This window comes from Mus musculus, chromosome 1, assembly GCF_000001635.26.
Source record: "Mus musculus strain C57BL/6J chromosome 1, GRCm38.p6 C57BL/6J".
NCBI lineage: Eukaryota > Metazoa > Chordata > Mammalia > Rodentia > Muridae > Mus > Mus musculus.
Genome location: NC_000067.6, coordinates 87418648 through 87432317, shown reverse-complemented (window position 1 = coordinate 87432317; position 13670 = coordinate 87418648). Strand labels below are relative to the sequence as shown.

Sequence of the window (13670 nt, the reverse complement as noted above, 5' to 3'; positions counted from 1 at the left end):
TGAAAAAAAAGGGGGGAGAGCAAGGAGGGTAACACTGCATCAGAAAATGAGCATGATAACCAGTACCAGGCACTGACTAACACACACGTTGTTTTTCTAATATAATTTTGGCTTTTAAAGGAATTTTTGTTTAGAACCAGCTAAGTGATTAAGGTTAGCAGTTATAGGCATGTTAATATATTACATGTATCCTTCATAAAATGTATTGCAAACACCCCATTGAATTTGGGGTTATAGCTCAGGGGTTGATGGTTTGCTTAGCATTCTCAAGGTCCTGCGTTCAGTCTCTGGCACTGAAGAAACAACACAACACAACACTTTGCCTCTGTGATCTTTCTGCCCAACACCTAAAACCCGATTCTGTTCATAAGAAAACTTCAAGTGAATTCAGTAAAGGGATAGCCTAATAGACTGAAACGTATTTCTTAAAATTACCAAGTTCATCAAAAATCAAAGAAGCACACATACTAAGCAAGACTGAGCTAGGTTCAATACTCAGAAGTACATTGTGTAACAGTTACCAGTATTGGCAAGGTATGCAAAAAGGCAAAATGAATAGCACTCATATGGCAGTGGCAACCAACAGCTGTCTAAATGGATGTAATATCCACTCAATAGAGGGGAAATCATGCCTAAAAATGGAAACCCAGCCTAATTCTAGGGGCTTGCAAGGTCATGGACCTTAAAAAAGAATCTACTACCACTAGGTTGCTAGACCCAAATAATTCCTTACTACAAATTTTAAATTTTACCCTAATACCCATAAGTAAAGCTACCATTCCTCATTATAGAAGCCTCTCTTCACAGCAAATGGAGACTACCACAAAAACAAAACACAACAAAAAATCCATACATGGACACAACAATGCAGAGATCAGTAGACCATGGGAAGCCCAGGTCTGATGGATACATCTGCATCACAGCTCTTGCATCCATAGGTTAGAGAATATCACAAAAGATGCGACTGTAAGAGCCAGAACACCAGGAAGATATTAACAACAGAGGAAACCATATGCAGGATACATATGAGTGCTTTCTTTTTCTCTCAAGTTAGTTGAAAATCTAAAACTATTCTACAGATAAAATTTATCTTAAATATTAGAATGCAATGCTTTGGGGGTCTGGCTTCCCTCCATGTCAGAATACCATGAATGGACTGAAATCCCATATGTAACTTAAAAGCATTTAACAAATTTAAAGAATCAAAAACAAACAGAAAACCCAATCTAACCAAATTAACAGTAACAACAAACACAACACCAGTGTGAAACAAGAGTCTTATCTGTGGTTGGAGACTTAGCTCAGTGGAAGAGCACTTGCCTAGTACATACAGGGGTCCAGATTTAATCCCTAGCACTGCAAAACAAATACCCAAAAATGTAATATTTGCAAATTTCCAGCTTTTTTCCTGAAGGTACTATCTAGTTTCACAGAGTCTAAGTACCATGAGGTGCCAAAAGTGTGAGTTCTGGGACAAAGGAGTGGCTGCAGTTGAAAAGCAGACCTACAAGGAGGGATGGTGGAAGGAATCACGTAAGAAACGGGTGAGCTCTCAATGCTGTTGAAACTAGCGGCTGACCTAAGCTACATAGGGACTCAACCAAAATGGAGCAGCTGAAAGAACTGAGAAGTGTTCAGTTGTCTACTACAGGCTAATAGTAGGGAAGACAGTTCCACAGACTGCCATCATCCAATACAGAGAGATACTATTCCTACTGCCCAGGAGCCACAGACAACCTAACAAAAATCCAAGTGCCAGGCAAGGAACACTTCCCTTCCAGTTGTTGGTCAGGGGACGAAGAGACCCCAAAAGCAACAGAGGTTATTATCATCATTTTTGGTTGCCTCCTAGAACTTGAAGGTGAGAGCCTGTTGCTAGAGACAAGACTCACTCTGATCATAGCCATGGAGAGATCAAGCCGGTGCTAACCTAGAAGCCTCCTCCCTAACTTTCACAGTGTCAAAGGTGCTCTGCGGCTGCCAGATGAGAAAAGTAATCAATAGCCCTACCCAGCTATAAAACCTATAAATTACAACAATGGCAACTGGCAGAGATATTTCCAATACTGCTATAGTGGCACTTACATCTTGGCAGTAACCAAGAGATGTCTAAATGGACTTAAGGCTGCTAAACAGGAGAGAATTCATGCCTGACACTATAAGCTTAGCAAAGAACCTGTGGCTAGAATGGTCTGTCACAGGTCCTGGTGGAGAACATACTACTGCCAGGTTCCTAAATGTAGTAGCTTCTAATTGTATGCTTATACACAGATTAAGTACAGCTCTCACCCCTTATCAAAGCAATTTCTTTTACAGTAGATGTAGTCTACTACAGATCCACAACTGCTCAAAATCTAGAGAATTAATGACTGTAATATGACCAGTTCTGAGAGGGACAATATGACGCCTGCACCTAAGGCTCAAGGAACATTATGTAAGATCAGAAGAACCAAAGGATCAGGACAACTGCTACAAGACAGTGCCTTAGAGACGTGGCACAGATGCTATACCAACTTTCAATAATAGTATGGCTGACTGCATGAGTCTTGTAAAGACCACATCAACATATCAACATAAATCCAGAAAACTTTTACAGAGAAAAGTTTCCTCCTATATAAAGAGCTACAAGGAGTCAAAGGCTCTCAAAAGAAGGAAAATCCGTTTTCTCCAGAGGCAAGCTCCCCTGATAGGTTTCCCAATCCCAAGTGGTCAGGTCTAAACAACAGGTGGACAAAAATAGGTTGGTTGTATAGGTATAAGATATAAGTAGGTGGATTCAATAGGTATTTTGTGTAGGAATACAGATATAAATAGCTATAGAACAAGAAGGCATGCGTACAAAAGGGTTAGAGAATGACAAAGAAAGAGTCGGAGAGGAAGAGGCAGGGTAGTAATAATGTAAAAATATGATATACTTGTGTAGGAATTCTCAAAAAACTACAAAATTCTGTAATTGTAAAAAGATGCTACTAAGGACTAAGGAAACAGACAAATCACAGTCTAAGAAGAACAAAGATGTAAACCATCTACTTAACAAAGGATGTTTTTTCAGAATATAAAGATTCTATACCTAAGAAAGCTAAAACTAAATTAGTGGGGAAGTCTAAACATTACTAAAAATAAAAAAACTTAAGTGTTTTAAAACATGCCACAAAAAAAAAATCATATAAAGAATACAAAGCCTAGAAATCCATGCTATTATGGATTTTTATTTTAATGGTGGTGCATACCTTTAATTCAGCACTTGGAAAACAGAGATGGGCAGATCTCTGTGACACTGGGGCTAGTCTAATCTACATAATGAGTTCCAAGTCACACAAGGCTACATAGAGCAACACCATCTCAAAATGAAAAGATACATTTTAAAAATCCCACACCATAGTGTGCTTTTACCATAGAGATGAAGAAAATCAGAGAGATATATTTCTTTTTCCCTCAGAAAACATGTTTCATTTGAAGAGATAAAGAACACAGACAGAAGTAACAAGTCTGAGTCAATCAGTTCTTTTGGTGACTGTGAGCACCTTGAGAAGGTGTCAGTAGCTGCCCCTGCCCCAGCTTTAAGAAACAGAGCACAGTGTCTGGCCACCTGCTTGCGCAGCAGTTCTTCCTGCTTCCGCCTTTCCTCCTCTTCTCTCCTCCGCTCCTCCAATCGTCTAAGAGCTTCTTCCTGCTGCTGTCTTTCCTCCTCTTCTCGCTGCCGCCTTAGCGCAATCTCTTGCTCCCGTTGGCGCCGCAGAGCCTCCTCCTAAGGGAAAGGAGAGTGAAGTGTGTGTGAAACTCACTTACCAGTAATTGAAGAGGAGTAGGTGATGAACTACTAAGTTTCCTAAGTACAGAACGGATCCGGAGTGAAAAGTACCTTGTTAAGTTGAAAAGGCATGTATATTAAGATTAAAAACAATAAACAAAAAACAAAAAAACAACAAGCCAGGTATGGTGGCACACTTTAATCCCAGCTCTCAGGTCACAGGGCAGAGGGTGGATCTCTGAGTTCCAGGCCAGCCTGTGCTACAGGGCAAGTTGGACAGCCAACACTACACAGACAAACTCTTATCTTAGGGAAAATGAATAAACAAACGAACGAAGCTAGGCGCAGATATGGAACTCTCATATGAAGGTGGGAGGCTCATTTTAGTTCCATGGCCAGCCTGATCTACACGATCTCGAGACCCTGTCTCCACAAGAAATAAGATGAATAAAACCTAACTATTTAAAATACTAGTACACCGTAATATAGTAAGAAGTTTATCCTCTATTTCTTTTTTCCTATTTCTTTTTTTAGTAGTCACAGTCTACTAGTGACCCTAAAGAGGATACTAGAACACAGGCTTTGCTTTCTCTGTTGGTATCTTCAGCTCTTTTTTAAAAAAATTACCTAAAAATGTACATCCTAAGGATGTCAAGTACATCAAAACCTAGTGAAGTGAGAAAAGCCATGCACCCCAAAACATCTTCAAGTCCCACCACTAAGTACCACACAGTATCACTCAGGGAACTCTTCATACTATAGAATTAAATGTGTATTATTTAATCTCCCCCACCTCCCAGGGATTGTCTATGTAGACCAGGCTGCTTCTGTGCACCATATCTGTGTCTGGTGGCCTCAGAGGGCACTGTATCCCCCAGAGCAGTCGTTCTGACCTGTGGGTCATGCCGGGGGTGGGGGTGGGGGTGTATCAGATATCCTACATATCAGATATTTACATTTTGATTATAATAGAAGCAAAATAATTTGATGGTTGGGGGTGAGGAACTCTATTAAAGGATCAGAGCATTAGGAAACTTGAGAACCACTGCCATAGAACTTGAGTTATAAGTAGTTATGAACCACAGCAGTGCTTGGAATTGCTCTTAACTGCTGTGCCATGTCTCCAGTCTTTTGCCATTATCCTACACTGATGCATAGTGTAACTCTAAGAAATTTGTTTTGGTCTTATCCTGCATCCTTTTCTTTTTCACAGAACATCTTACAGCCAACAAGCACAAACGTGCTAACTAAAGCTTCGGACCACCAGTGGAAAACTCCACTCGAGTCTATAAAACTCAAGCAGAAAAGCAGACTAAGCAAGTTAAGAACAGATTCCACAAAATGAAACAGTAAAAATAAAACATAAAAAAACTAGTTAGCCTCACTGATTAAGAACAAAAGCACTGCAAAGACTTTCAGACATCCTAGGAAACAGTAGTACATTGGGACTAAGTCTTGAATCTCACAATAGTGGGCTGGCTAAACTATAAATTTTGTACAGTCACTGTGATGATGTAGATCTGTGCATATAAGTAATATTTGGCATGAATGATGACATAATTCATTAACGTCAAAATGACCTATTTCTTAAGTAATCACCCAATTGCCTTTTTTTTTTTTTTTTTTTTTAAATCTACTAGCAGTTCAATCAAAGATTGAAAATATTTGCCGGGCAGTAGTGGTACAGGCCTTGCAATCCCAGCACTTAGAAGGCAGAGGCAGGCAGATTTCTGAGTTTGAGGCCAGCCTGGTCTACAGAGTGAGTTCCAGGACAGCCAGAGTACACAGAGAAACCCTGTCTAAAAAGCCAAGATTGAAAATATTTGAGAAGGAAAAACTGCATTGATACTGGGTCACTGTTCTCTAATAGGACAGCACAACAATTCCCACAGAAGTTACACCGCTGGTTAGTAATCTAGGTTACTCACGGGGTGTCATGGCTGTACACACAGTCTTTATCAGAGACTGAAGTATCTGTGTACTTCATGTCTGTAACAGGTCCTGACGCCAAACCCTGTATCTAGGGATAACTACACAGTTCTGTGTAGAGAGGGTTTTTCCTCTCAGTTTTTGTTGTTGTTGTTTTTGGGGTTTTTTGTTTTTTCGAGACAGGATTTTTCTGTATAGCCCTGGTTGTCCTGGAACTCACTTTGTAGACCAGGCTGGCCTCGAACTCAGAAATCCGCCTGCCTCTGCCTCCCAAGAGCTGGGATTAAAGTCGTGCGCCACCACTGCCTGGCTTCTTCTCAATTTTTGAAATACTAATCACCAGCAGAGAGCTGAAAGGTTTATTCAAATTGACTAACGGGGCAAGGACTTAGTCAAAGATAAATATATTTTTTTCAAAGTATAGCTGAATGACTTGAGCATGTGAAAAGATGCTCAATCCCACTATCACTTGGGAAATGTAAACCGAAACCCTAGGAAGACTATACCACCTGGAAAAAGTAAACAAGCAGAAATAACACGTGTTGGGAAAGACAAAAAGACACTCAAACCCTCATGTTCGGAAAATGAGCACATAAAAAGTTTTTAATAGAATTCATCTTTCATGTGGTAAATATACTTCTGGTACATATATACGTAGAGCTGAAAGTGATGGCTCAATTATCTATATGCTCATGTTTATAGCAACATTATTTATATACTCAAAATATGCATATGAAATCCTCCAAATGTCCACATGCAGGTAAATCAAAATGTGCTATCTAAATATAACAAATTTATTTAGCCTTAAGAAAAAAATTCTGATCATATGCTATGACAATGACACAAATTTAAGTCAGTCATCAAGTGACAAATGCTATTTGATTAAATGAGGTACCCAGAGTAGTCAAAATTATAGAGACAGCAAGAAAAATGTGGACACCAGGGACCAAGAAGAAGACACAGAATCGATGTTTCGTGGGTTAAGAATGTTCAGTTTGGGAAGACAAGGCAATCCTGCACCTGGACAAGAGCGCGGCCTCAGTAACGGTGAAAACATAGGACGCCACTGAGTGCACTCAAAAACTGTATGTCATCACATAGTTTTTTGAAAGCATATTTGACTTTATAAAACAGCAATGCTGTGTACCAAAATTACTTCATGTTTTATCAGTGAGGCTAGAATGTCTAAAACCTGATTAGGTTATGAGTAAACTATGAAAAATTAAAAGACTCATGATTAGCGCTTCAGTGGGTGCTGTTTCTGATGGTGAGTAAAGTAAGTCTTCTAACCCTGCTATTACTGCCTTTTCTCCCCATTCATCTGCATATGGAAGGGAGCACATAACCCAAGGACCTCCCTCACCAAGGAGCAGAGCTTCTCCTATGTGTGTTACAATGCCCAGTAATATACCTGCTTCCTTCGAGCAAGTTCCTCTTCTTCCCGTCTTTTCCTTTCTTCCTCCTGCTGCCTCCGAAGGATTTCCTCCTGTTGTCTTCGGAGTTCTTCTTGCCTCTTTCGCTCCTCCTCTTCCCTTTTTGCCCTCATTTCTGCCTCTCTTCTCTCCTGTTCTAACTGGATGGTGAAAGAGAATTTTCGTCAGCTTGAGAGCAGGCATGGGGTGCCCAGAAGCACTGAGTAACTGCAGAGGTGAGAGGTCCATCTCCCATTCACTCAGCAGCACCCTTCTATGCTGCAATTTGGGGAGAAAACCCCTGACTGACTCTAAGCTCCAACAGGGCATTTTAATCACTTTTCTGCTCTTCTAAGTTACATGCATGTTCCTCCCACTTTGACCACCTCTTCATTTGACATGACAGTACGCCACATCTCTTAAGATATGGGACACAAAGTGGTCAACATAAGAGTAACATCAGGAGTGTCCTAGAGTGTGTGTCTGGTATTTCTTTACTGGTCCCTACAAAACACTCCTTACTGGGATCTAACTGTGTCTCTAAGATTTCCACAGCTACCAGCAGGGATACTAGGAATGAACACAAGGTTTACTAATCTCACCACTGTCAATTACACTTTAGGTCTTCTCTTTTCTCACATATATTCTAAGAGTCTTACCCAGCCTTCCTACCCCTAATTCTCTATCTACATCCTCAGCTTAAAACCTTAAGGGGGGGAGGTATGGGGAAGACAGGGTGATCTGGCAGCATTCCTTGCCATGAAAATAAATTCTATCACAGAATGTGCAAGGTACTCAAGACAGCTCTGCTCATCTTCTTCCTCAGATTGTACCCTGGCACCCAGTCAGATGAAATTACTTAGCTGCTCCCTAAATCCTCAATGTTCTTGAATCTAGCCAGAACTATTTTCTTTAACTGCAACTTAATATTCCTATCTTAAAACCTATGCTGGGACATAGTGGATACATGTATAACCCCAGTACTTGAGAAGCAGAGGCAGTAGGTCCACCTCAAGTTTGAGGCCAATTTGGTCTACGGAACAACTCCCAAGACAGAGTTGCAATAATGTGATCATGTCACAAATAAAACCAAACCCCTACTAATCCTGAAGTACAAATTAATTTAGGAATTGCTGACTATCCAAAGTGTTACCACCTCTCTAAGATGGGCAGTAGTTCGTATACTCTTGAACACCCTGTAAGTGAACCTGCTCCTTATCTACATCTGCCTACCCACCACAGGACTACCTGAAAGACCTTATTCCTACTCACATGTCCTCAGCTCATAGCACTGAGTGAGTCTAAAGTCAAAAATTGTAAAGAACTACAGTCTCCCATTCGTTTATGGAAACAGATCTCACTGTGGTCCTTTCCACACTCCAGGTTCTATGAAGAGAACAGTACCCTCTCGGAATATAACATGCATCATATGTGACTCTACTGGGGTGTGAGAATCAAGAAATCATTAGACTCACACCATGTACTACGGGTAGAGCACCCTCTTCTGCCAAGTTCTAAATTAAACTTGCCTGTTAGCATCTCCAGGATCTAATGATCATGCTGAACATTTGAATTTCATACCTGAAGATACTAAAAAAATGACTATCAAGATTCAATGTTGGAATGAAGAATCTAATAAACATAGTGGATATTTTCTAACAGTATTTGTGACAGATAATCATCCCATGAATAATGTAAGTAAAATACACACATGACCATCATCATTAAGTACCTCAATAACTAACCAATTTTAATTGAGGTCTTTAGGTTATTTTAGAAGAGGACACAAAAAGATAGAATACAAATGTACTTATCCCAGCTACGCAGAAGTAAACTAAAAAGATAGAACAGGTAGCTAGAGGAAAGGAAAGAAATGAAATAAACAAAGCCGTGCATTCTGTAGCTAGAAGGCAGGTACACAGCGGTTAAGAGTAACTTTCAGACCTTTGCAGCTTTGGCCTTCTCTAGCTGCTGAAGCTGTTCCAGGGAAGGACCTGGTGCTGTGGTGTCCAGGGGAAGATCCCATACACTACCACCTTCCCAAACTGTAAGACAAAGACAAAAACCAAGAAAGGTCCAAGAGTGTAGCACAGCCACACAGCCACAGGCATAAGGAAGAGCTGCTCCCAGAACCTGAACATGCTCCATCATACACAACTGCTTATCTCTGGGAGGAGTACACGGGGTTGTCTTGCTACATAGTCCAAAACAGCCTAGAATGTGAGTTCTTCCTGCCTCAGCCTTCCAAATGCTGAGATTAATAGTATGTGCCACCATGTACCCAGCTGTTTGCTTTAAAAGAAACTAAGCCAGAAGGTTTTCACCAAAACTCATTAATACACCATAAAGAAAATATAGTATGAGACATTTACTAAGGAACCAATTTCATCCGTGTGCCATTCCATACAGGTACCTGGTATGTCTCCGTCTTTAAAGATGAACTAGTTTTAAAACTTCAAAAGGAACATGATAAAAATGTGACACTACAACAATTCAAATGCCAGAGGGTTTCTAATAGCCATACAAGTGGAGAACCAGGTGTTTGCACACTATAAATTATTAAATGTTACTCAAGTCTTCACCATCTGGTTTTAAGTTACAACTCTTGGGAAAGAGACTGTGCAGGTCTTACAAATTACCTTTGATCTGTCAAACCTAAAAGACAGTACAGGACCATATGTAGATGTAAACATTAAGGGTTCCAAGTCAAGTGTAGTAATAAATTTCTGTAATCCCAGCACTCTGAAAGTAGAACTCAAAGGAGGATCTTGAGTTCAAAGCCAGCCTTAGCTACACATTAGATCAAGGCTACATGAAACCTTCTCTCAAAACAAAAAACAAAACACAACAATAAAAGTTTCTGAGTCTATTTTCTTATTGTTAGTTAAATTTGTTGACACTAATTCTCTTTCCTTTTTTGTTGTACTAGAGAAATTTAACAGTCTTGCAAATGTTAGACAAGTATTTTACCACTAAATTTATAGCCCCAGACATTACTCTATTTCTCTGCATGCCTATTACTATCTATCTACGCAAATTAAATACTGTATACATAAAACCAATGCAGTATTTAAAATGATTACTATAAACTGTTTTAAATACTTAAAAGCTTCAAAACACTGAAGAATATTTTAGCATTCTAATATAAATAATATTAAGAAAAGAATAACATGGGCTGGCACACGAGTGTGACCCCCTAGGACTCACAGGGTAGTTGTCTTAACCTCCATTGATGAATGTACTGTGTCACCTATGCCCACACACACATCCAAAAATTCTACATTATTTAGAGCAACAAAACAAAAACTTAACTCACATAATTCAAACATTCAAAAATTTTTTTTTTTTTTTTTTTTTTTGGTCTTTTGAGGCAGGGTTTCTCTGCGTAGCTCTGGCTGTCCTGGAACTCACTTTGTAGACCAGGCTGGCCTCAAACTCAGAAATCGACCTGCCTCTGCCTCCCAAGTGCTGAGATTAAAGGCGTGCGCCACCACACCCGGCTTTTCAAAAATTCTTAAAATTCAATAATAATAATGGTTCAATACTTCTAGGACAGTTTTTTTAAAATGAACTACAAATGATCATTACATTCTAAATCCATTCAACTGTAACATAAGCAAAGTTAAGTTTTTACCTGCAGGCTGTGAGGCTGCTGGCTGAAGCTCCCAGATAGAGCCAGTATCTGGCACTGACACAGACCTAGTTACTGAGGGAATGATGTTCTGATCAGACATTCTGCAAAAGGGAAATAAAAAGTCAATGTGTTCCTGTCACTTGGAAAATAAGATACAGAGGGACTCCTAGACTATGGGTAGGTTTCTGGGTTATGCCAACACTTTGCTGCTGTTGCCTTGGGTTTTTGTTTGTTTTTTTGTTTTTTAGATAGGGTTCCACTATATAGCCCTGGTGACCTGGAACTCATGATATAGATCAAGCTGGCCTCAAATTCATAGAGATCTACCTGCTTCTATTTCGCTAGTATTAGACTCTGTTTTGAAATTGATGAAAGCTAGGTGTGGTGGTGCAATCAAGGTTAGGTTTAATCGCTTCTCGGCCTTTTGGCTAAGATCAAGTGTAAGGTTAGGTTTAGTGTGTACATAGTGAGACTATGTCTTAAAACAACAATGACACCCAAGAATTGCATTTCATCTCTGTGTCTGAGGTCTTCCATATATCAGGTTAATCAAGGGTCCAGTTTACTTATCTTTATAATAGAGACCAAGCTGGGCATGATGGCACCTGCTTTTAAGCCCAGCACTTGGGAAGCAGAGGCAGGCAGATCTCTTGAGTTTGAGGCTAACCTGATCTACAGAAAGAGTTCCAGAGCTATATAAATAGAGAAACCCTGACCTTGAAAAAAAAAATGAAGAAGGGAGAAGGAGAGGGAGAGGGAGAGGGAGAGGGAGAGGGAGAGGGAGAGGGGAGAGGGGAGAGGGGAGAGGGGAAGGGAGAGGGAGAGGGAGAGGGAGAGGGAGAGGGAGAGGGGGAAGGGATTCAACCATTAATCTGCTTGCCTCGTAGCATAGGCTAAAACCCACATGAGAAATGTGAAGCACTTTGATCAAGACACAGCTTTGGAACAGTAACTGCTGATATAACTTCAGGAGCTGAGACAAATGCCCTGAATGAAAATCTGAAGTAGGAGGAATTAAAAGAATGTCTCCATAATTGCTTGGCCCACGAACTTACATTAATGGTTAGGGAATCTCAGTGAACCACGACCCTGTGTGCCTTATCAATCTTTTTATCAGGTATCACGGGTAAAAGTAAAATTACCCCCACACATGCACACGTGTGTACACAGAAATGTGAAATAATGGAATGACCACCAACCTCATCTTCAGAGCCTGGAACTGCTGCAGAAGAAGAGCCAATTGTTGTTGCTGCTGAGATGACAAAGCTGCTTTCTGCTGTTGAGCCAAAACCTGTGCATACTGTTGTCTTCAAAAGTTTAAAAAAAAAAAAAGTATAACCTATCTACTCACATACAGTTCACATGATTGAAAGAAAAAACAAAACCCAACTTCTTCCCTCCTCCAACCACCAAACTCAGAAATATCAAATATATTTTATAATTCTATAAAGTCACAAAAATTTTTGATTCACATCATATATGATGTTCCTGAAGGACAGATATAAAATTGTGTGTGTGCACATATACATATGAAATAAATGACATGTGTGATATATACATCCTGCATATTGCAGAATGTCAAAAAATGTCAAATACCCATAAAATTTTCTAGATTATAAATGACAATAAGCAAATTTGAACACCTATTTCTTAATGAAGAACTCTGCAAAACTAAAATCACTTCTACAAAATTTTCTCAGATTTTTTGTTTCAGCGTGGAAATTTCTGGGCAACATTTTCTGGTGGCTGTGAAAGTTGCAAACAGAAAATGTCTTTAGGTTTACAGATGCAACTGCTCAGTTCTTCCCCTGTAATTTAACAGCAGTCACAGACAGCTAAGTCATATGATCCAATAATGTTTTGCTTAAAACAGGCAGCAGGCTACCAACACTTGACAGTGTCAATCCATCTACCTGCACAAATAATACTTCTTTTTCATGAGCCTAGTGCTCAGGAGACTAAGGCTGCAGAACATGAATTTTACGGCAGTCGGGGCTATACGGTTAAATATCTCAACACACACACACACACACACACACACACACGTAAGATAACAACCTTAGTGAGCTGGTCGTTGTTCTACACCATTCCTAACAACAAACTCTTTAACTTCTTCCTACCTTCTCCTCTGTTTTTTCTCTGTGCCCCTCAAAAAGTACTTAGTCAATAAAATGATTGTCTGGCTCTTTCTTCAGCAACTAAAGACCCTGAAAACCTAATTAGATGCCATTCTCTGGAATCTAGAATTAAAAGGCAAGCTACAATGAGATGGACAGTGGCACACACGTCACTAGTAGGCTACTCAAGAATCACAGAAGCCTTGAGTTCTCACTCTAACAGGTGAGACTTGAAGCAGATTCTATGTCAGGTTCTTTTGATGCTGCAGTGCATCCTACTGCATCACTCTCTTACTGGATTAAGAACTGCTGGTACTGGAGGTGCTGCATCTGGTATAAGGCAGTGAGTTCCTGCTGTCTGGTCAGGCGTTCCTGGTCCAATTCTCCCTGAGGGAAAAGAGGTACAAGAAGAAGCACCATGAGATAGACAGCAATGAGCATACATAGCATCGAGTATACACACCTACACACATGCACACGCACACACATAGCACACCACACGCAAGACCTTTGCTTCCTACTCCAAACTTGTGCCCTTCAAACCCTTAACTAAAAACCCCATTACCTTAAAAAACCAAGCAATGCCACCTAGTGGTATGAGGTGGCATTACCAACATAAGTCACAAGCAGTCCTTACTCAGCACTGTCATCCACTACTTCAAACTGAAAGCTGAACTGTGATCTACCAATCTGTTACTGTAATTGAGAAATTACCCAGCACTCTAAATCTTGGTGGCTTGTTTTAAAGATCACATAAAAATCACAGAAACAGGACAACATGAAAAAGAGTAAAGTGACCTAACAGCTGATAGGATGAGAACTCCTCC

General features: G+C 40.0%; 1 protein-coding gene across 11 annotated transcripts in view; it reads right to left on the bottom strand.

The window, feature by feature from the left end:
• Positions 1–13670, bottom strand: part of Gigyf2 (GRB10 interacting GYF protein 2) — a 123880-nt gene that overhangs the window by 18493 nt on the left and 91717 nt on the right. For all 11 annotated transcript variants that reach the window (XR_387164.2, XM_017320347.2, XM_006529466.2 and 8 more), the window contains 6 exons: positions 13139–13230; positions 11926–12033; positions 10727–10827; positions 9037–9137; positions 7092–7253; positions 3590–3748 (listed from right to left, as the gene is read on the bottom strand). Coding sequence is in view for 10 of the 11 variants with exons in the window: in XM_017320347.2 (XP_017175836.1) it covers positions 3590–3748; positions 7092–7253; positions 9037–9137; positions 10727–10827; positions 11926–12033; positions 13139–13230 (723 nt within the window). In the remaining variant the exon portion in view is untranslated. The remainder of the gene's footprint in view (positions 1–3589; positions 3749–7091; positions 7254–9036; positions 9138–10726; positions 10828–11925; positions 12034–13138; positions 13231–13670) is intronic.